Source organism: Periophthalmus magnuspinnatus, chromosome 3 (assembly GCF_009829125.3).
Source record: "Periophthalmus magnuspinnatus isolate fPerMag1 chromosome 3, fPerMag1.2.pri, whole genome shotgun sequence".
In the NCBI taxonomy this organism is placed as follows: Eukaryota; Metazoa; Chordata; class Actinopteri; order Gobiiformes; family Gobiidae; genus Periophthalmus; species Periophthalmus magnuspinnatus.
In genome coordinates, this window is record NC_047128.1 from 31,829,336 (window position 1) to 31,853,484 (window position 24,149).

The 24,149-nt window shown below is 39.9% G+C and overlaps 1 protein-coding gene across 1 annotated transcript in view; it reads right to left on the reverse strand.

Moving 5' to 3' along the window:
- The window catches only part of LOC117389056 (CUB and sushi domain-containing protein 1-like), a 234,072-nt gene that overhangs the window by 39,589 nt on the left and 170,334 nt on the right, over window positions 1–24,149 (reverse strand). Inside the window, exons 26-41 of the mRNA XM_033986629.2 lie at window positions 21,543–21,669; window positions 20,747–20,958; window positions 19,579–19,770; window positions 18,137–18,275; window positions 16,271–16,458; window positions 14,928–15,122; window positions 8,347–8,463; window positions 8,115–8,228; window positions 5,525–5,620; window positions 5,243–5,446; window positions 4,711–4,835; window positions 4,537–4,633; window positions 3,134–3,238; window positions 508–626; window positions 366–435; window positions 90–206 (exon numbers count right to left, since the gene is read on the reverse strand). Of these exons, the coding sequence (XP_033842520.2) occupies window positions 90–206; window positions 366–435; window positions 508–626; window positions 3,134–3,238; window positions 4,537–4,633; window positions 4,711–4,835; window positions 5,243–5,446; window positions 5,525–5,620; window positions 8,115–8,228; window positions 8,347–8,463; window positions 14,928–15,122; window positions 16,271–16,458; window positions 18,137–18,275; window positions 19,579–19,770; window positions 20,747–20,958; window positions 21,543–21,669 (2,217 nt within the window). The remainder of the gene's footprint in view (window positions 1–89; window positions 207–365; window positions 436–507; window positions 627–3,133; window positions 3,239–4,536; window positions 4,634–4,710; window positions 4,836–5,242; window positions 5,447–5,524; window positions 5,621–8,114; window positions 8,229–8,346; window positions 8,464–14,927; window positions 15,123–16,270; window positions 16,459–18,136; window positions 18,276–19,578; window positions 19,771–20,746; window positions 20,959–21,542; window positions 21,670–24,149) is intronic.

Consider the following 24,149-nt stretch of genomic DNA (forward strand, 5'->3'; position numbering starts at 1 on the left):
GTAGATATAATAGAGATAATATATTTTCCAACATATAATCTCAATGCTCATTATTACCATAGCAACACATTATTTAAGATTATACTTGCCATATCCAGACGGCAGGACTATCTGCCATGTACAGTCCAGGTTTCCTGGGTAGTTGCCAGGGAAACCTGGACTAAGGATGACACCGCTCAACTCAGTCAGCACTCCACCACAACGAGCTAAAACAAAAGCACACGGGATTAGAGCAGGTCACATGACATAGTTAACGAGAACAAGCATTAACATAAATTAATGCTGTGTATTAAAGAGCAAAGTTATAAGCATTCAAATGGTTCAGTAATCTGGAAACAAGAGCAATTATTATTTCTGTGTATTACCAATACAAAGAGGAGGTGGGTAGTTCCATCGACGTACTGTACCGGGCATGCAGGAAATATGAGAATGACCCTACAGGCACATTAAAAGTATAGTTTAGTGTGGTTAAATAGGGAAACCTTTCCAGTGTGTAAGTTTAATCACCTGTAGTGTGTACCCAGGCTCACAAGAGAAGGCCACGACTTCATTGACCATGTATCTGTCTCCAGTCTTAATGCCGTTGGCTGGCATCATTGGCTCTGGGCATGTTGTTAAACCGACCGCTGTGAACAAAATACAAACAACAAAGCATCATTAGCACAGAGCTGCCTCTGGTTTTTCTCTGGATACTTACAGTATGTGTATACCTGTTCAATGGGACACAAATCACATTTTGGTAAATGTCCATAGCACATAAGCATTGTCAATAATTTAACTGTGTGTGGTCCATTATAAAATAATTTAATATGTGTCAATTATGTTAACACATTTAAACAGTACAGATTTAACCTTTAAGAACTTTGTTGTTAATAGAAACAGTGCACACACAACTCACAAATTGTGTTTTAAAGACCTATTGCTTCAGTGATGCAGGTGTCAGCCTCTGAAAAGGCTCTTAAAACTCTGACTGTGTTGCAATGACTTTGGCTGAGTATTCCCCACACACCAAAGGTGAAATGTATGCTTAATAAGTTTGACAGCAGCCAGTCCTTTATCACAGCATCACCAGGGCTGTAGAGTGTAGGGTGTGTGTGTTTTAGAAACTTCCGCAGGAGACTGCCCTCGAGCCGTTACCATGGCAACACAGGGCTGGAAGAGCGAGGAGAAAAAGAGAGAACGAGAATGAGAGGGAAAGAATGAGAGAGAGAGAGAGAATGAGAAAGAGAGAGAGAAAGAGAGAGAAAATGAGAGAGAGAGAAGAGAAAGTGAGAATGAGAGAGAGAGAGAGTGAGAAAGAGAGAGTGAGAAAGAGAAAGCAAGAGAGAAAGAGAAGGAGAAAGGGAGAGAGTCAGAGAGAGAGAAGAGAGAGTGAGAATGAGAGAGAGAGTGAGAAAGTGAGAGAGAAAATGAGAGAGAGAAGAGAAAGTGAGAATGAGAGAGAGAGAGTGAGAAAGAGAGAGTGAGAAAGAAAGCAAGAGAGAAAGAGAAGGAGAAAGGGAGAGAGAAAGAGAGAAGAGAGAGTGAGAATGAGAGAGAGAGTGAGAAAGTGAGAGAGAGAGAGAATGAGAAAGGGAGAGAGAGGCAGAGAGAGATGCAGAGAGAGAGAGGCAGAGAGGAGAGTCTGTGTGCATGTGCATCTGCATGTTGGCTTGTGTGTCTGCTCTTGTTGCTTCATTATCTATGTTCCAACCAGAAAAAGATGAGATCCCACAGAGCTCACAAACACAAATGGCACAGCTCCTGTGAGCCATGTCTTCGATGAGTGTGTGTTTTCACAGGAGGACCAGGAAGACTTTTAGAGGGAACATAAGTGAAAAAGCTGCATGACACACACCCATACAGAGTATTATTAGGCAGAGCATCAGCAGGCTGTCATGACAACTGATCAATGAAACTATTCCATTTGGCTGGCCATCTCTCTCTCTATGTGCAGCAAACGGCTCCCTCCACTCTGTGGTTATGAGGAGCACTGATGCTCTATAAAATGCTGACAGCTCCACAATCTACCCCACTAGGGCCACTAGACTACAACAGCATTTAAATCTAACTGACTGGATTTACTATAGTTCTGCTCCAGTTTACTTGAGGACAGCCCTGGGAATGAAACCTCTCACTTTATAAAAGACCCATAAGTCACCTTGAGAACAATAATGAGGTTATTACAAAACTAAACTAGTACAGTTTGTATTTACTCTAAGGATTTTTAATATTCCAATAAAAGCCTCAAATGAGAACATCATAGATGTACATGTTGGAAATTAGCTCTTTATAAAAAAGGAGGGAAAAAACTCTCAATATAGTCACAAAACTAAATAATTGCTTCTGTGAATGAACAGTAAATAACCGCAGGAAGCCTGAAAGATTGATTTTAAATAATGTTTTGTCCACTTAGGAGATTATTAGATGCTGAAATCAAATTAACCACACACATGTTATAAAAGCTTTTTATAATGAAGAGGTTAAAGAGCCAAAAGCAAAGTAAAAATAAGCCATGGCTGGTATTTTCATTATGAACTCCAAACACACGTGACCACTCTAGCTCAAGGTTGTGTTGAACAGAAAACTGTAAAATGAATAGCATTTTTTCTGCATTATAGTTGACCTCTTTTTAAAAGAATATATATATATATGCATAGAATTTCCATGGCAGGATACAAACTGCTAAGCCACAAATGTGTGCACTCACCTACAAATACACTGAGTCCAGGAACTGCTCAGAAAAGGGACATGTTCACTGATCTAGAAGTGATTCTAACCCCAAACATCTACAAAGGACCAAAAGCACAACAGTATCCTGACAGGTGTATGTGTGTGTATCTGTGTGTGTAAGTGTGTGTATCTCTGTGTATGCAAGTGTACACATGTTGTTGTTAATAGACAAACTATATTGGATTTTTGCCATCCTTGCTCAAACCCTTTTCCTCATGTATAGACCTGACATTGCTGTTTGTAGACTTTTGTTACATAACATCAACCTGTTTCATTGCATGCAGTTCAGTTGTGTCCTGGTATGTGTGAATAGTTTGAGGCAAAACCATTTCAGGTCAGTGACTTTGGATATCTGATTCTGAAGTTTGTGATAAATCAACATGAGTGTGTCCCACGATGTGTATTGCAAGAGTGTACTCACTTTTGTATTCTAAGTGAAAGCCCGCTGCTACTACACTGATGTCACTCTGAAAGTGCAGGAGGAGTTGATTGGACGTCGAGTTGAGGAGGGCCGGTGCTGTCGTTCCTGTAAAATGTAAAATACAGGATTAGGTTAATTGACTTTGTGTGAAAAAGCAGCAGAAAGGCCCCACATCTTCATAGTGACCATTTTAACCCTGCATATATGACCCCGAGGCTGAATATGTTGAATAACTAAGTAAATACAGAGCAGTGGGCAGAGATGGACGGTAAGTGAAAACAAAACTATATAATACAGGTTACAGCTAGTTATAAACTCATGAAAGCCTGTTTTAAATCAAAATGTCCCATTTAAAAGTGTATTACTATATTATTATTATTAAAACAAGTCAAAGGAAAGTCCCAAATGGAGCTGTGTAAAGTTCTCCTGATGCCCTGGTATTAACAGAAAAAAGAGTTTGTGACAGGTAAAGTGCATTTGGAGAGAAGGCTGCCGCAGTTGTCTCATTCTACTATTTAAAATGTTAATGGTTCTGACACAAAGAATTAATGTGTATATTAGGCAGGCGCTCTATCTGTGCCGTTCTGGTCTATAGAGTGTATGGTGGCTTAAGACAAAAGAGGACAGGGAATAAAAATAGATGTATTACTGTTTATATTCAAACCTCCAGAGCACAAAGGTACATGACAGGCACAGTAGATGAACAACCCTTGGCCCTTTCTTGGCAGCTAGTCATCCATCCAAACGGACAGCCATTATGGAGGCCATTATAGTGAGGCTCTTGTCACCTGGCTACGTGCAGGCGCTCTGTGGTCACCATGGTTAGAGTGGGCTGCTCTCCTGAGTGGATCCTTGAGAAGGGCACAGTCATTTGTGTGCATGCATGTGTGTGTGTGCCCTCTAGGTGCCATGTTCTTTGTGTGATAGGTGTGTGACAGGTATGTGCTTGGGGCAGGTCACAGGGGAAACTCCAGTGGGAAATTCGAAAAGGTTAGATCATTCTTTATTCCTCCTTGTCGTTCTCTTCTGACACTTTTTTTCTCTCCCTTCACTTAACCTGATGCTGACACACCTCCCCTTCTCAATCTTAACTCGACTGTGAATTTACCTGGAAAACATTTATAGCATTACATAATATTACGAGTCATCCATCACGGATCTCCAGTGTAACATTGTATGTGTTAAAACAAGGATACAGTGTCAGTAGTGGGCGATGTGTCATATGTAATCCATCAAATCCCTTCTGCCTGTTTGTGTGCTTATCCATGTATGGGGGTGCAGCAGTGGATGTGTGCAAATCTATAGTTTAAGACCTGTCAAGCCTCATCCATCACGCGGCCAACAGTTATTGCGTATGTGCTCGTGTGGGGAGATGGGAGGAGAGCGTGAACATATTGTCATACCAGAAAATGACCCTAATTTAGGAGCTGTCATGTCGCCTCCATCATAGATCTCCAGAGAATCCCAGTTGTGCTCGGTAGCAAACGTCATCACTTGAATCTACAACACAAAGCAAATGAAAGCTTATTGAGATTTTCCAGACTTAATTATAGTGTGATTCAGACCAGATTTCCCACCTGTATGCCGGCCCCCTCGCTGACATGGATCCTCCAGAGGCAGTTGAGGCTGTTTGGGTACGGCTCAGGATATCCAGGAGACAGGATGGTACCACGGCGCTCTGTCAAATTGCCACTGCAGGGAACTGGAATGATAACATAAAAAATGTATTTGTTGACAAAGTTTATTAACGAAGTGGCTAACAAATATGACAGGTTGCAGCAATGTGGTTTATGCACACTGAGAGGCATTACAGCACTCAAATTACCACTACAGGGTGCCATTGAGTGAATATGATAACAAAGATTATTTATTGGAGGAAGTAAAATGACAGCTGAAACTGTTAGTTCTCCGTGCGTACAGAGAGCGGGCGAGAGAGCGACATATCATGCATACAAATGGTGTAATTAGTTTAAATGACTCTCTAGACTCATTTTTTATTCATCACATTAGTTTTATTTAATTGTGACACTTATAATAAATATCAAATTAATATGCATTCTGTCATATCATATAGTTGCGATATATTTTGTTTTTGAACGTGAGCCTTACCTATGCAGGTCGGCGTGGATGCGTTCCACTGTGCGAGGGCCCCGGGTACCGCCTGGCACTGTATAGCACTGGAGCCTTTGAGCAGATACCCTGGACTGCACTCAAAGCGGACCACCGAGCCAGCCGAGAACTCTGAACCAATCCGACGGCCGTACCGCGGTTCTGGCACTGAGCTGCACTGACTGTCACTCGTCCGAGGTACAGCTAAAAAATATAATACAGAAAGTTCAAAAACAATATAAACTAAGCAGAACGGACCTGAATGTTCAAATAATACATTACCTTGGTAGACAAAATGAAAGCCTCTAGCTGACTGACCACTCTTGGCGTTGAACCGCAACATAATCTGATTGGAAGTGGCTAGTGGCAATGTTTCCCCTAAGACACACACCAGCAAAATATTAAGATGAATTCTAATACAGTCTTTCTTGGCTTGCATGGCCTAAAATAAAGAACATTTTAGAATATTTACTTGATAATAAAATGGAAGCAATGTTGCAAAATCCACGTATCCATTATCCCATGCTGTTTCCATCCTATTACCATCTTATTACTGTGCTGTAAAGTGCAATCACATTTTTTTATGTTTATTTTCTGAAAGTTTTAACAAAGTGTTTTAAGTATTTCTAGTCTACCTCGTTTTCATCAGAATCTTTTGGAAAATCTAGGACAGGGAAGTGGAAGTTTTATAGCGATAATTATGGCATAGTAATGTTTTATAATAAATCTACGACAAAAACACACATTGTTTCATCAGCTGCATTTCTGCTTATAAAGTGAGGTAGATAATTTTGTGCTTGAATTAAAATTGTAAACAAGACCCTCTAGAAAACGGGCCACATTACTGTAAGAGCCAGCACAGTCCTCCCCAGCTCCAATATGTGAGTGCACACAGAGAGAGGCAACCCAAGTAACGATGATGAATGAGGGGAACATGGCCTGGTGTGGCTGACATTTAGAGCCATCATTAGCTGCATCAGAATGAGTGTGCATGTATTGGTATGCAGCCCTGTGTGTTAATATGTTTGTGCCAGGATAATCAGTCATTTAGCTGGAACAATGTGCTACAATGCTTTTTGTCTGTCTCGGAGCATGTGTATTCAGTGTGTGTGTATAGGGGAGTGTAATGAGGCAGATAACATTATTTAGTACAACTTGCTGTGTTTGAGCCAAAAGAGGCATTTCAAACCCAAATTAACATTAAAAATAAGTCGCCCATTCTAGCCCGTTTCCTTTGAACCAACATAGATGGATAGTCCTGGGGAGGAAAGAAAATTGCATCATGTTGAGCTTCATTAAGCGGAGCACCACATCCACCCACTTATTATGTAGAACAATGGCTCTGGACAATTTAAGGAAAGAAAGTAAATGTATAAAATGTACTTATTTCTCTTCTTTTAAAGTACTTCTGAGACCTACACATTATATTGCATTAGTATAACAATAATAATGATGCTTTGTTTTTATGTAGTGGCTTCACAGTTTTATGCATCTTTCATTCACTCCATACTTGGTGGTGGTTAGCTTCTATCGTAGCCACAATCCTGGGGTAGACTGACAAAAGTGAGGCTGCAAATCTGCACCATTAGACACTTCACCCATTCACCCTAATGACACAACAGTAATATGCTCTAGAGCCACTGCAGTCCCAGTGTGGCAGCTCTTATTCCCAGCAGCCTCCAGCTCAGTACTAACTTATGGGTCAAACACACAGGAAAAAAAAAAAAGTAATAAAGTGCACCTTAACTTTCCTTAACTTTAATTCAACTCAACCCTGTTTAGCTTCTGAGATAAGGCCTTTTTTAGGTGGCACCAGTTAAATAGTTAAATTTATAAAGCCCTCATCAGATTGACAATGATAAATATAAATACTGTTACTTTTGACTCATTTTTTTCGCTCTAAACGGCACTATTTTTTCTCTAGTCCAGATGTATTAACATTTTAGTGTTGACTAAAATGTGGAAGTTGTCTCATTTGGCCGAGTGCTTGTTCTCTGATCTGAAGGTCGGTGGTTCAAATCCCGCTCCTGACAGAGGTAAAGGGGTCAGATCCACAGACCCCTGATTCCAGCTCCCAAAGATGAATACTGTTGTTGTATCCTAGGGCAAGACACTAAACCCCTTCTCGCCCCCGGTGTCTGCATACACTGGTGTGCGAACGTGTGTGTGTATGGGTGAATGATTCCTTGATGTAAAGCACTTTACAAATGTACATAATATATGGCTCAGGTAATATCCTGTTTTTTATCCATCTCAGACAATCTATGTGATGTTTTAAGAGCATTAAATCACAAAAATAATGTTTTATTGGTTGATGGCTAATTATCTTTATTAAAGTGCACACTTTACCACTGAGTAAACAGAAGTGAGAAGGGAAATGTGGTAAAAGCTCTATGTGCTGTAGTAAAAAATATCCAGCGTGAACTCCAGAGGGATTCCCCTGCAGCATGCCCTCTGGCCACAGCAGATAAGAGACGAACACAACACTCCACAGCAATAAGAGCACATTTTGCCTGCAACTATGCTAATCAATAATTTCTTCCATTGTATTTACTCCACCTGTTTCACAATCTCCTTTCATGACAACTGTGTCAAATGTGTCATGGCACGATTTCCGTTGCCAGTAACATGTTTGATGAAAATAATGACTTGTGTAACTTTACAGAGAGTCAACAGCAGAGACAAGTGAGGGGCTGCTGGAGCCAGTAAGTCACTGTAACTGTTTTCAAATTTCCCCTTTGGATAACTTTCAGACAGCAAACCCAAACATTATTAAATTCTTCTGTGAATATTAAATAAAAAAGCAAATTGCACTGACAGCCATTACACCAAATCCTATATTCTGAAGTAAATGATTCTATAGTCGACTTACCAGAATGTGATCCAGCCAGAGAACTGAGCAGACGAGCGTTTTCATTGGCTCCATCAAACAGCTCTACAGAGTCATTCATGGCCGTCTGAAAAACGGCAAACTGACCAAAAACCACTAGAGAAGAGGGACAGAAAAGCCGGCACACGCTTTTTAGAAAATGACCGCAATTATTTACTATACATCCATTATATAACCTCTATTACATAATTATGTTGTGTGTAATTGTACTCACCAAACTGTGGGGACACGGTGATGTAATAGGAACATGTTTGTCTGGTTGTGTAGTTCAGAGGGTAATTAGGAGACAGCACCACCCCTTCAGATCCACTGTACTGTCCTCCACATGGGGCTTGGGGAGGAAAAGAGAAAACAAGTTCAGCAAGTGTATAAAGAAAACGACTTCTCATAACGCTTAATTATAACATATCTTCAGGTTATAATTAGTATCTACACTGCAATAATACAAAAGAAAATGTCTTAATCCGCTATATGTCAATCAATCTAATTAGTAACATAATATTTACTCAAGTAATAGTTTTATTAAGAGTGTTTATGGTTAAAGTTAAAGATGTTTCCAAGTATTACCACAGATAATAGTTGGATCTTTAACTTAAATTAAGGTACACAATGTCCAGAATGTTCTAGTATGGCATTAGACTTATATATTCATAAAAAGATGCAAGATAGGTAGGTTTAATGCAACACTGTGGAACATAAACGCCAAAATATTAACAACACCATGGTGAAAATCAGATTGCGAACCCTCCCCCAGAAAAGTTACATAGCGCACTTTTAATATATAGCTTTATGACATTTGCATAGTATTGCAGACATTACTTAACAGAAAATATTGCAGCCTCTTCATAGTAGATCCTTTTGACAACAACCCGGCAGGAAAAAAACTCTTCTGAATTAATTTATGTGCGGCGAGCTGCGGCACAGTGTGGGATCTTCTGTATCAGCGCTGTGCAATTTCTAAAAGCCTATTAATCCCCACTACCATTACAAGACCCACAAGAAGCAGTGAGAACACAGGCCTGATCCATCCTCCAGCTCCCGAGAGGGTTACGAGCCTTATGTGTGGGCGTGAACACATTTATACTGCGGACTACAACAAGCAAGGTCAATGAAATAAGAGTAAGCCGTGGTGTCCCTGAGTGCAACGGGTGAGTGTCAGAGGTGTGGAGAGATAGTAACACATCTGTCAGAGCCATACACACCAGCGGGCCGCGTCACCTCTGCTGACCTCTGCATTTCTGATGGCCGCTATAATGAAATGCCAATACGAGTTTTCTGTGCTATCCAGTTCCATGGGGCGTTGTTACTTCACTGTAATCTTACTGAAGTAGTTAATAAGTTGAGTTTAAATCTGTGTAAAATAAAGGTGATTCTTGCACTTTCCAAGCTTCACAAACATGTCAGAGAGCCTTAAAGTAGTCACGATTCTTTGCTCCCTCAGGTAAAAATAATTACTGCTACTAATATAACGTCATTGTACAAAAACAATACACGCTTCTAAAGAACAATTAGTTTAGTAACACACATCCCACAACTACAGCTACTGCAGTATAACGGTGATCGCCCACCACTGCGTTCCAGAAGTAAATTTCCCTTTCTCTTTTCCCATAAGCTCTGCGAAACAAGTTAATATTAAAATTGCTCAATACTTAAACAGGTAAAATCCATAAACTAATAACTAAAATCAGCTTCTGAAACTTTACTAACCGCTAAGTTATTAAAACATTTCACCAAATTCAAAGTTTTCATTGGGCTTTTTGGGCTTGAAATCACTGAGTTAGGCACATTAGTTACGACATATTAGCATCTGTCTATTTTAAATTTTCCAAAAGTCTATACGAAAAACCAAATGGGCAATTGTGCACTTTTTAGCACTTGGCCTGATAGTTGATAACGTCTTTCAACAACAGAATAATGTTGCTCATTTGGATCATTCTTTGTTCTTCTGTTCAGTTGTACAAATACTACAGACGTTGTTCAGTCACGACCACTAAACCAACTATCTGCTGTTGTTTTTAAGGTTAAGGTACACGTTATTATGCTCATAGGGAAATCTGTCCTCTCCATTTGACCCATCCTTCAACACAGCTGGGGAAACGTGTCAGGAGCACTGGGCACTGGGCCCATCTCCAGATCTTGAGCTAGACTTGGTAAGGAGTACCATAGCTAGAGGATTTATTTGTGCATGTTTTTGGATTGGTGGGGGAAACCAGAGAGCCCGAAGGTAAACCAGACATAGAGAGAAACATGCAAACTCCACACAAAAAGGACAGCAACCCAGGAATCAAACCTGGAACCTTCTTGCTGTGAGGTATAAGTGCTAGTGCTAGCCACTATGAGATTTTACCTCATACTATCCTCCAAGCACAAACAGTGCAGTGAAGAGACTGCACACCACAAGCTAAAACTTGTGAAAGCAAGTGCACTCGTGTCAGCTGTTTCCTGTGAAGCGATTTGCTTTGAGACTCATCTGTTCAAAACGATCAGAGCATTGCACTTATAGTTTATATGCAAGTCAAAAGTGTGTTATTATTTCTTAAAATGTAGCTCAGAAAATGTTTTCCACAGACATAAAACTGCCAATAGGAAGTTGTCTTTGGTTTACTGGCCTATCGCTGCAGTGGCTTCACCCACCGAGCCTCAGTGTGGATTTATGTAAACGTGCAGAACTACGTTAGCAGTTTTCACACTTTTTTATTTTTTTAAAACAATGCTTTAAATTAGATTAGTGATGTTTTGTGGACTGGGTGCCATGGATTTGCGGGGAAAATACTCTGCTTTTGGATACAAGGACATCCATAGCTTTATGGTGCATAATAAAGTAATGATTGTTCTTTTTGCTATTTCTGGTGTTTGCATCTTTTGCCTCTGTGTCCGTCACTCCGTCTGTCCCTGACGTTCTTTTTTATTGGCTGTTGCTGCAGCAGTGATGTTTTATGGTTGCAATATGACAGAGCAGCTCAGAGTCGCACTGACAACACACACAAGAAGAGCAGCGGCTTTAAAATTGCATATGAAGACCTAGAATCGGGTTACACTTCCCCGAAGTCAGGGAGAAGCAAATCGGGCCCTATTATCCTTTAGTGTGTGATGGGCTTTACACTGTGTTAAATATTAAAGTCACATTTTATTCAGTTATTCCCATTCAACATGTTCTGGTAAAGTATAGTTCCTTTAAAGTCATGGGAAACAAGCTTTCAAATACTCATTCCATTGGTGGAGATCTGTGGTCACTAAGACCTCACTTCTTTTCCTAAAGCTAAAAAATAATACACCTTTTCCTCTGCTCCAGACTGTGGACTTTTATATCAAAGTGATATATTTTGGATTGGCTCTCTCTGTGCTGCTGAATTCAAACCCCCAGGTCTAGAGGTCTTGACTTGATCTGCTCACAATCTCCCAGTGGCAATGCTATAGGCTCAAGTGTCAGAATTCTCAGAAGCATTGATATATACTGGTTTGATCAGTCGCACACTCCCACACACTAACATGCATACACAGAGACACGTACACAATTAGATGCAGCAAATGCAAGTCACAGTCTTACACATATGAGCCTGCTTTGATCATCCACGCGCACTTTTGTAGTCCTACCTCTAACTGTCTCCGTTTCATTTTATTTTTTTCTCTCAACCACAAAACACGGATGAGTTACTGAGATGAAAACAGAAAATGTTTTTTTCAAGATGTCGCAAACTTTCTGCTGAAGCTCTTCCAAAGACTGTAAGAGTAAACAGTGGGCTTTGAGGAAAGTCTGAATGCAAAACTACTCTGTCCTTGATATGAATCTAGTGAAGGCTGTTCTCCAGGTCTGTCCGCGTAATAAATTATCATTGTAATTTGTGTAACATGAATAAGAATTGTATAATGTATGAATAAGTAAATTGCAAGGCTTACTGTGAAGAAAGCAGGAAAATTGCCAGCACATGCAGTCAGTATTCACTATATCCACATTTTCTCTGTGCTTTATACAGGTGCAACTTTTCAACAGCATCTACTTGAGGAAAAATGTTACAAGCATGAGATTACATACTCTCTGATGTGCTATCTTGGGTTACAAATACTGCTACTTATAAACTAATAATACCACCCTAGTACTCGGAGTGCACTGGCATTTCTTTTTATGTGTGAACAGAGCTGATATGAAACAAGGCACCATCTTTGTGTAAAATAGGCTAAAAAAGACAACCTCATTAAAATAGATTACTTCATCAAAAAGGGAAAAAACAAATCCGATGATATAAGTACATTATGGTTTTGGGGCTAGTTTATTACAAGTGAATTCTTAAAGATATTATGTACCTCCACAGTGTACCAAAGGCTCCATTACTGTATGTATGTGGGTTTTAAGTGTGCGTGTGCGTATGTGCGTGTGCCTCTAGGCGGCACTCTGTAATAGCTGTGTCTCTGTGCCTTTTATGCACACACAACCCTATCAACAGTCACAGAGAATTCCTTCTTCCTCGCACCAGCTCTTAGTTACCATGGAAACCAATAAAAGAGCGGTCTGAGATAGTGCACGCTTGTGAGGGAGCGAGAGAGGCAAAGTAAGTCGAGGAGAGAAATATTGGGAAAAAATACAGAGTAAATCGCAGACAGACAGAGACGGTAGGAGGTCCGGGAGACAGGAGTAGTTACAGGCGAGAGGATGCGGAGAGGGGATGAGGGGAATGAAAAGGGAGAGAAGAGAGCAGACAGAGTGTAAAGTGGGGATGTATTATTTAAAGGGGTCTCACCTCGTCTAATGAGTTTGGTCTAAAAGCCCCAGGAGCAGCCCAAAGATAGACAGACAGATAGACAGAGCTACACCAAAAACTTCCCCAACTTGCACTGTGTGGGGAGAAAAATCCAATATGGCACCTCTGCAGACTAACACTGAGATTTGTGAGTCATCGGTGTAATGACTGCTGATGAGATGTCGAGGCATAAATCCATGCATCATAAAAGTTAAATGAGTTTAAATGAAACACGCACATTTAATCTACATACATACTGAGCAAATCCTAAAGGGGACATTGTTTAAACTGTCAATAAAAATGGGCTAATATAGAAGTGCTTTATTTCATGGGTTTGAAAATGTTGTAAATTAGCACTTAGATTTTCCATATGCTGATGTTTGAATTAGATGTGCCAGCGTTGTCCCTGTCCCAACGTTTTCCAGCTGTCCTGATAACTTAAGCTTAAATAGATTGTAGATACTTTTATCAAATGAAATTGCATACTGAAAACCCTCTAATACACAGAATTACATTAATTTGAAAAAAAAAAAATGAAATGATCCTTGACAAATGCAGAAGATGCTGTGCCTATTGTCTACTGTGGATAAATGGTGCCATTATCCTGAAATAACTGGTTGAACCCAAGTTGAAAAAAACAGACGGGAGTATTTAACAGCTTTTGTTGAGTGGTGTACTCCTATTGTTACTGCCAGTGCAATTATCCAATCTTCTACCACCCTTCCAGCCCCACTGCCTTCCCACTGTCTCTCAAACTTTATTAGACACAAGTTCTAAACCCTCTGAATGCTTAACACATCCAATGAGGATGTTAGTTTAAATTCCTTCCTTGTCTCGTCACCTTTCTCTGTAGCTTATTTGAATTTTCTCCCCACGTGGCACCGGGTCAGGCCTCTCTCACTTTGGAGATCACACACAGATGCGCACTCACACCAGGCACAGAATGGCACTTTGGCAGGTGTCGCTTTCTTGGCTCTCAGAGCTGTCAATCAAAGCGACAGTTCAGCCTCACGACTCATGACAGACTGTCTGGGCTGCACAGTGCATGCCTGCCACAGAGGCACACACATACGCACTAATGCTGCATGGGAATTACAGGCCTCTCATACAAGGCTGCAGTTACGGAAGTGTGTCACATTTTGTCATTTGTCCCAACTTTGCACAGCTAAAGAACAAGTAAGAGAACATGCAACACAATAATATATATATCACTGCAGGTTTGTGAGATGGAGATCTTCTGTATGGTTATAATTTATGTGACAACCTGATCTCACCCAAACATAACAAATGTTTTCTTAATAAATAAAATCTACCTGAATTATACTTTTTAATGATAAGGTTGATGTGAGCAATTCACCAAAAAAGATAATTCCAAGTATGTGGCACTGTGCGACGTGATATATAACAGGAGAATTATAATATTTTCAATCTGGCTAAGGTGGACTGGCTTCGTTTGGCTAAGCGTGGACTGATTTTCTATAAAAAACAAAAAAACAAACAAACAAACAACCCAACAAAAACCTCTAGATAGGACAGTAGATCTCAAACTTGTTACACCAAAAAACACCAATTACCATCTAAGAAAATATTACCACCAGGATTATACCCGTCTGAACTAAGACTCTATGTCAGGATCTGAGTTTTCCCTGTGCTTCTCTGCTGTCTCTCTCCTCCCATCTGTGTCTGTCTGTCTGAGCCTGCAGTTGGGCGAAGATTCTGGCACCACCCACTACACACCTGCGGCCGATCAACAATCAAGCCACCTCTGGAGCACAAAGAGCCTGCTCAACTCTACAGACGCTGCCAGATCGTCATGTCGTCCTCCAGTTTATTCACCGGTGTATTCTCCGTGATCCCGTTTCTTGAACCCACCGTGCACCTCAGCCTCCGACCCAGCTTCCTACTACCAGCCTTCACATTCTCTTCATTGTAATAACCTCTTTTAAACATTTACCCCGATTCTGCATCTCTTTACGACACTACACCAACACTAAGATTGAATCAGGTTAATCAAAAATACTATTGCAATACTTTACTTCAATAACAAATGTGACCTTACCTTTGCAAGATGGCAGCGACTTATCCCAAATCGGCTTCCCATCAGGCCCCATGATGCAGGTGATGGTGTCTCCGCCCACTGTGGTGTATCCATGGTGACACTGGTACGACACCTGAGATCCCAGTTTATAGTCATATCCGGTTCGACTCGCGTTCATTATGTTCCCGGGGTCAAAACAGGCCTCTCTCGGTTTTTCTGTTGATAACGCAAAATGTTTGTGTAAATATGCAACAAAGAGTTCTGAGTTTTTAGACAATTAACATCCCTGCCCAAAGCCCCAAAGCCAAATTATGATTCAAGGGAAGAAAAAGACGAGGAAATCAAAATGTGTCTTGGATCTTTATGGCTTGGCACTGAGCCAGCTCGTTTGCTATTCAGTGATCAGCCAATAAGAATGAGATATTGGGTTTGACAGACACAGAGCATCAGATTTGGAGAGACATCACAAGAAATAAAAAAGAGCGAGAGGTAGGGCAGGTTGGGAGTGAATTAAAAAAGATGATTAAGGTTGTGTTTTAATTAGAACTATGATGAAAGTACAGAGGTGTGTGAGCGACTGAGAGGCAGACAGACAACAAAAATTTTAATGATCATTTTAAATTAAAAACCAGACACATTATGTAAAGATTGCGTTAAGAAGTGTGTTGAGAAAAGTAGGCGGCGGCAGAACTATACTCCATGCTAGTCAGTGGGGCAGGTAATAATCTGTTCCATTCCTATTTAATAAAGCTATGAAATCTCATCAAGTTGAAGATTAAAAACACACGTTTCACTGATCGGGCATATCATTAAGACCACTGACAGGTGAAAATGCAGATTATGTCTTCATTTTGGTATATGAGGCGAGATATATTAAAGACTTTGGTCTGTTTTGTTTGTGATAGTACTGTATGATCAAGTTAGTTGCGATTGAGGCTAAAAACAAAGATAATAAACATGTAACTATCTGTTTTTATCCAATTTTACGTGGTTTTATTGTTGCTCTGAGTGTGACCTATAACCTGGATGTGTCACCTGCTTGTTTGCGCTGATAGTTAATCATATTGTGGAACATTCCTGGAAAAGTAATTGTATCTCCATGGAGACAAATGTATGGCAGATCCTCCACCAAACGTGCTACATACTGTCCCCCTTAAACACCTCATCAAATTAGATCCATAAGATGAAATAACATAATATTTAGATCTTTAAATAGTTTAAAACAGAGTAAATCCCAAAGTGGTCAAGAAAGTTTGTACCACCCAATCTAGCTAACCAAACTAACCAATATTCCTCTTCTTATTTTACTTTAGTTCAAAATTGCCTTTTTGGTCAAGTCAAAATTTGAAAAAAAGTTTAATTACCTCTGAATTCAATAGCGAAACCAGACATGCCCAGCGAAGCGTCCGACCTGAACGCCAGGAAGAGGCTGTTGCTGCTGCTCTCGATGCGCTCCGGGGCCTGGTTGCCTTGGAGACTTGCAAGTAAAGGTCCGTTAGAGTCCTCACCTTCGTAGATGTGCAGAAAGTCATAACTTGGCTCCATGTTGAAACTGTGGGCAAAAAATTGTGATGAGATCCATTTTAAAATCGACAAAATTTGAGCCTAATAGTCAATTTTTTTCTTCCATTTACACAACACAAATAACTATAATGAATAATTTAGATCAGACAAAAATGTAACGTTGTGATTAACATTTAAAACTATAGAGGTCACTGCTTGAGTATTTGTACTTTATTTGGCAATGAAATAAAGCTAACTTATACCCTCCAAACTCTAGCAGAGAATGTTCAAAGTGCAGTGCAAGCTCATTGTAGTTCCTTGTACGGGTTCCTTTTCAAACTTTTCCACTTTGACACATCCTCGTCTTTCTTTACATACGTGATGACACCAGTCCTCCTGAGGCTATAGTATGAAAGCACACCTCCAGACAGGCTTCCTACAGTGCGTTTGCTTTGATAGTGGGGATGTTAGCCTAGTCTCCGACCTGTCACAAAGTAAGTCCGTGTACATATAGCACCTTCATATATATTTGCAAAGGGAGTGAGCATATATTAGCTTTAAGTAACAGTGTAATACTTCACGAATCTCTAGTGGCTGGTTTAAATGGACACCATGAAAAATAATACTTAATACTTAACTTTTAGGCAAAGAAATTAACCTAATGTAATAATAAAATTCCTCACAGCCATGCCGAACAAAAATAGAAAAAAAAAAAAAAAATCTTCTTTGACAGTTGACAGAAGAAATATTGACACACTGCGTTCCTTTTTAGTCACCGCTGATCTCAGGCTTTACATCGCGGGCACAAAGCAATAATCATGAGTCAAAATGGATGAAGTGTAATTTACATCGAGCTTATGCTGAAATACACTTGTCAAACACTGATTATAAAAACATAGGAAACGTGTAAAATGACTGCAGTAAAAGAAGTTTTTTTTTTATGCTAAATGGGCAGGAGAGGCTTATCTATGCATGGGACTTGTGTGGCCAAACATTAAGCTGATCCGTGCTAATACTGTCTGAATCAAAGACATGTTCAGGGTTTAAGTACTCAAGCTGTGAGAGACACAAAAATGGACAGCGAGGGGAGATTTAATGTTAGAGTAACTCATGTCCAGAGTCCATTCATAGAGAGAATTACTTTAATAAAACCTGAAATACAACAGAAAGGGTCATCCAGGACTGTAAAAGCTTTCAAAACTTTATAAAAATATGGTTTAGTAACGCCGTGTGTTTTTGCTTTAATGAAACGATGAGCTGTACGTACATTTTATATTAAAAAAAAAGCTTTACCTTGTTTTAACTACCTCAGGTTACTTTGTGAGTGGGTTAACAATTATATAATTTTGACTTTTTCACACTTGGTAATTAGATTCTTTGTAGTTCGAACTCTGAAGAAGAGAAGTTATTGACCGCTAAGATGTCAGCCAGATCTATATTCAATTACAAGCCATTACTAAGTTTGTCTGAGTTTTTGCCAAATGTACTTTTGTCAGGTCAAACTTTTATATTAACCTTTGACAAATTTGAAGCTTTGTCCACTTTGGCAGAAAATGAGAGGCTGCACTCATCAGAATTGGCAGACCAAAAAACATAACGTCCCTGGCCAAAGCTGATATTTTTATAATGTTAATTTAAGTATGAATCATAAAACTGGCAGATTTCACGCATCTACAATGAAACCAGGTGCCAAATAAGCTCTGGTGAAAATATGTTTGTTGTCCAACCTTTTGAAGATTAATGCAATGACAAAATCCGGGTTGACACGTATCCTCCAGTCGCACTCCTTTCCCGCTGGATACGGCTGGGGGTAGTTAGGAGACAGGATAACTCCAGATGGACCGCTGACATTGCCTCCACAGGTTGCTGGATACGGGCAGAAAGACGAGAAAGACAGGAAGAAATAATAAGCTGATATAAAATGAGAATGACCCTTGACTGACCACACTGATGAGCCCCACTGGCGAAGGCAGCGGCACAGCATTAAATAGTAAGACACTGCTTGTGAATTAGCTCTGATGGACAGCTAATATTACATCCACAGGTAGCGACCAGGGTTAAAAGTGTGGAACAGTATCTGGGCTAGATGGGAGATTTAGTTACCAGGTATTAGACTAGGGGGTAATTAACAGTGAACCACCCCTAGCGGTCCTGTTATCGCCAAACAAATTAGAGTGCAGAAGGGCAATAAGGGGGAGGGGGGAGGGATGCAGCTGTAATTTAGGGACGTGAAGCCTGGATTTCAGACATGAGAAGGCATCTTGTGGCTTCCGCGTGAGAGAGAATGGATTATGAGCAGTGAAATAGATGTCAACAAAGGCATTAACATGGTCTCATAGTAGATGGTGCGGCGCTGGATTGTGAAAGGATCAAAGTCGAGACAAAGATAAGACAACACGATCTGATCTGTACATTAGAATTTTTGTGATGCAGTTGGGAGGTTGCAGCTGATGGGAAAACAACAGAGCCACAGCAGCATGACTTACCAATACTGATGGAAAGCTGTATAAATTTGTATTAAATTTGCAGAGGACACATGGTAGGACTTTGTATTTTCTGCTACTGCTCAGATGTTGTTATCATGTAAATCTTGTGCTCATATAAATAAAAATGCATCAATAAATTAAATTGCATAATCTTGCAGGACACGACAGTCTGTTAAAACAGTTATGAAAAACCTAGAAGCCAAATAGAAAAGTTTAGAGGAATAAATGTGACTAATTTAAGTTAGGAGGTAGAAAATAAATAGTAGAAGTGCAAAAGAAGCGTGGAGTGGGATGTGGAAGCTCACTGAGCCACTCGCAGCAGGTGGGCTGAATGCTGGTGATAATAGGAGGAAAGAGAGCAAACAATTTTGATATTTTCCATCTGATTTAATAAAGGAATCTGCTGTTTCCTGGAGCGCAACTAACTCACTTTCAGCCTCTCACGTTCATATCCTTGTCCCTCATCTCAACTAATTGCAGAGTAAGAAGTCCGCACAATTTCTACTGAGCTACTGTAAAAATGGATTCTTAGGTAAAATTAACAAAAAATGGTAAAACAAGTGTATCATTCATATATATATATATATATATATATATATATATATATATATATATGTTCACCATGTCCCACCATAATACACTTTTAAAATGAATAAAACAGTTCAGTTTAAAGCGTTCAGTACCTATGCATGTGGGTGGGTCGGGTTTCCAGTAGAAGCGATTGTCCATGCGCACACATGTGATGGTGTCTTGTCCGTGGAGTTGGTATCCAGGGTCACACTGGAAGGTCATGCTGTCTCCGGGCTCTCGGCTGTCTCCATATCGAGATCCGTTCACCGGGACGCCTGGGTCATTACAGGTGGTGGCTGTGTTGGCTACAGACAAAATTGGACATGTTATTAACATTATTTAAACAACATCATATATTATCTGTTCATTCAATCCATTTACATGCAGGGATATTTTGGCAGTGTTTTTTGTAGTTTTGTTTTACTGTGTTTTTTGTTTTTGTTACATTTTCTAAAATTAATTTGTATAGAAACTGCTTTTTAGTTAAGATATATAAATGGTGCCAAAAATGGACATACAAATAAAGAGGGAGAAACGTAATTACATCATCCCTTCCTCTGAATCCCTAAACGTCTTTAAATAAACATGCTGTGTCTGTAAATATTCCCTGTGCTTTAGTATATCAAGGCAGAGGGAAATTTAAAGAGGCATTACCATAGTAATGGAATAATGCTGCTTTCATTACCATGTTAGCTGCAGCAAATATTTACTGTCATTAATGTGGGCTGTGCCGTGTGGGTGTAAAATGGTGATATAGGCCATGTTGTCTAAATATTTATGGACTGATATAAGCAGGTTGTTATAAAATCTCCAGTCGACTAACTTCTTGTTCCCTGTGAGTGTGATTGATTTTTGTTGCTACAGTGATTCACAGTGACTGGTTCAAACAGGACAGAGGCAGAGACATTTTAGGGTCCAGTGAGTCAAAAAGTAAAGGCTACTCCTGCCACTAAAAAACAAGGTTAACTCTAGAAGCTCCAGTCCCTAAAACGATCTAAAACGTTATCTTCCCACGCCTGGTTTCTTTTACTAATTTGTGTTAATGTTAATGTGTTGCACTAATCTAAGTTTAATATCGTTAAATAGTGATTACATTTACAGGAAAGATAAATAATACAAGTTTTGTGTTTTCATATTCCTTGGAAATAACGTGTTTGTGGCTTATTAGATTTGTCCAGTCCTTTTCCACATAACAAACAGCACATGCCCTGGTGCTAGTGGCTCCTGAAGTCTTAAACACTTACTAATGATAAAGTTTTGGGTTGTTGCGTCAATACTTACTGGAGAACTGTATGGAAAAGCCTTGCTTGCTGATGAAATAGTCTGAGTCGAACTGCAGAGTGAGGATGTTGAATGTGGAGTGGATGTCTTCAGGTAAGGCAGGACCGGACCACTCTTTCAACAGAATCCCTCCATCGGATGTTCCAGAGGGGCCATCCCACACTCTCAGGATGTCATGTCCAATTTCAGTGTCAAAGACAATAAAATGAAGACTGACAAGAGAGAGAAAGAGCGAGAGAGAGGGAAAGAGAAGGAGAGAACATTAATTTTACAGATTTTTTGTTTAAAGGAGGTCTAAACACATTTCAATATCTGACCTTTAACCATGATTAGCAACATACACGTTTTTTTTTTGACAGTTTTAACCACAAACCAGCACATTTTTCTGCACTAAAATGCCCAAAAACTGACAAGACCCAGCAGAGAGTTTTGTCCCACTTTAAAACAAGGCAGAGTAACAAGAGAACAAACTGTAGCTAAAATTACAGAGAAGCTCAATGCTCACAAACCTGACACAAGGATTAATGTGGTGTGATCTCCAACACAGCAGTGGGTTTGACAGGGCGCATTTATCAATAAGTAATGAAAAAATAACACCTGACACTCTTGTATGTACACACTGCATAAATTCACCACTAAGAATAAATTAACTACTTCAACAATCCTGTAATCTAACTTGCTGTTATACGCTGCATTGATAAATTTGAAACATTAAAAAGTCATTCTTATAGTTTCGTACATGAGCCAACGCGCAGTAGGTGAGCAGGTGGAGTGGGTCATGCATCGTAATGATTACCTGATGGTCTTGCCTGTGTCCGCCTCTATAGTCCAGGTACAGTGCAGGTTGTTGTCGTAGGGGGCAGGGTATCCCGGGGAGAGGATACGACCAGACACCGCGCCTGTGATGTGACCCCCACACTCAGCTACAAAGACACAACGTAGGGCATTAAGTGCACAGTGTGAAGCTATAACGTCAATGCAGAGTCCTATATTACAACCACGTAGGACAAATGCATTAGAGTAAAAGGCAATGTATCCTCCTCCACAACCTCAGTGAATTGTTCTATAGTTATTAATGGAAGTACACCACAGTTTTAGCATGCAAAACAGGGCGTCTCCGTGTCCATGAGGTTTGTCATTATGGCCTTTTGTTATATTTTTATTCTATACACTGCTGCTATATTTTTGGCAAATCACTAAAGGTGTGAAGGTTGAACTGTAGACTTGCTAAAATGTTGGAATCAATACATCAACCTTGAATTATAAGTCACAGCACTCAGTATCAGAATGCAAGATTAATTTAAAAAGTTATAGTGTCAGCGGGGTGACATTTTCCATGGAGTATCATAGCAGCCACCTGCAGGTACTTTTGCATGACAATATTACATTACAACAACACCCACTGTTCTTTAGAATGTTACTGTTAAGGAAAAAATATATATATTAAAAGCAATACTCAAAGTTGTGTGTTTTTCTAAAAGAGCACCAATAATACATAATAAAAGTGTTGTTTTACCCAAGGCAATAAGCAAGCTAATGCAAGGGAAAACAGGGAAAATATCAGGCAAAGCACACACAGACAAACAAGGCACACTGGTGTATAATGCTATGTTTGTTTACAGAGAGGTATCTGAACCTTACTCCGCCAATATTGATGCAATGTTTTCACTTTCTTAGAAATACCAAATCAGCATTACATAATGACGCTGTTATAGCCCATAGAATATTATACTGCATAAACTATAATTGTGGATAGAGACGTCTTTCTGTCAAAACCATTATTGTTCTCTGTTACATCAGTTAAAATGAACAGTCTAAGCTTCCATCGTTCTACTTATACGGTGCACTTTGTTGTCCCCATCGGAAAAAAGTGTCCTCTGCATTTGACCCTATCCTTTAATGCCACTGGAGCAAACTGTCAGGAGCAGTGGGCCCGTAAACCCGTCTCTAGATGTTGAGCTGGGCTTGGTCAGAACTACCTCAGCTGGAGGATTTCTAACCATGAAGTTAACTCCAACCTAAATCTTCTCTTCACCTTTGTGGATAAACATGTAATATCTGTACACACCACCCACAGGTCCAAGGGTGAATCTGTGATATGCATTTCTCCTGTCAGGGGTCTTACTGTTACGCCTGATGAGTGTATCATTCTTAGAGGCAACAAAAAATAAGTTAGGAAGAATAATCCACAGTTAGGCTCTGAAATGGAGAAAAGAATGGTATAGAAATAGCTGGAGGCACAGAATCTCCTCAATGCACTCTGGTGTAGTGATATGGGACTGAGTGAAGTAGACAGGCAAGACAAACACTTCACCGAGACAGACAAAGCAGCAGAAATACAAAGGTAGCTGCAGTGGTAGTTAGCCCTGGGCTCTGTCAGCAAGTATTACCTGAAATACAACCGAGACAGAGCACCTTCAAATTAATGACTGACTATGACATACACGTATGTGCACACGCCTGTCCATACACCCGCCACACGCATTGTTGTCAGTAGCAACCACATCAGGCCAGGTTTCTCCTCTGAGAGTTCAGGTGTGCAGCAGAAAAAGCTCATAACGTTTGACTGTGAAGTAGGGAAATCCAAACAAGCAGCTGCCAAATGCCCTCGTCTCCAAAACAAGGTAGAAGTACTTACAAGGCAAAAGTGCTTTAATTTCTAAATTATGCAAAGCCCGAAAATATTGATGTAGGCTGTAAAAATATGGCCTTTCAAATTTGCAAATTTGCTTAGGGGATTTCCAGGATTTCTGAGAACAATACAAACAAACAAATGTCAGGTTCATGCTTCAATGGTGGCAGCTGTATCAAAATAGTGTAATGGCCAACTGCACACACAAAGCCATAAGCAAAAAAACACCTTTCACACCTCTATAACAATAATAGAAAATAAAAATTCACATTCCGTCTACTGAAGCACCTGTTTGGCACAAACCTCTCCAACCTAATTATGAGCTGCCAACCTCCAACTAAAGCTAAAGCAGGAGTCTGGCATGCTTCTGCAGCACTGCCTGGAAAATATTTTAAAATCTTACCATCAGGAAAATGAACTAGATTTTATGTTAAGTCCAAAACAGTGGTGTCAAACTGTGGTACACAAATAAGTGGTGAGTAACTGTTGGTAGAACTCTCTGATCTTATGCAGTAATTATATTGATTTAGAAGTGAAATGTATTAAGTCTTATGAGCCAAACATGTGGACATTTTCTTATCAAGGCGTGGCAGAGGTGTCATGTCTACATAGTCCAGTATCGCTGTCTAACATCAGATTTTATAGTGATATAGCTGTTGACCAGGTTTTCTACAACTTGGAAAATAAAAACACATTCAAAAAGCAAAGACTGCACTCAAATGGACTTCCCTGGGGTGCCTTGCTCAATTCACTACCACAGAAACAAGAAGG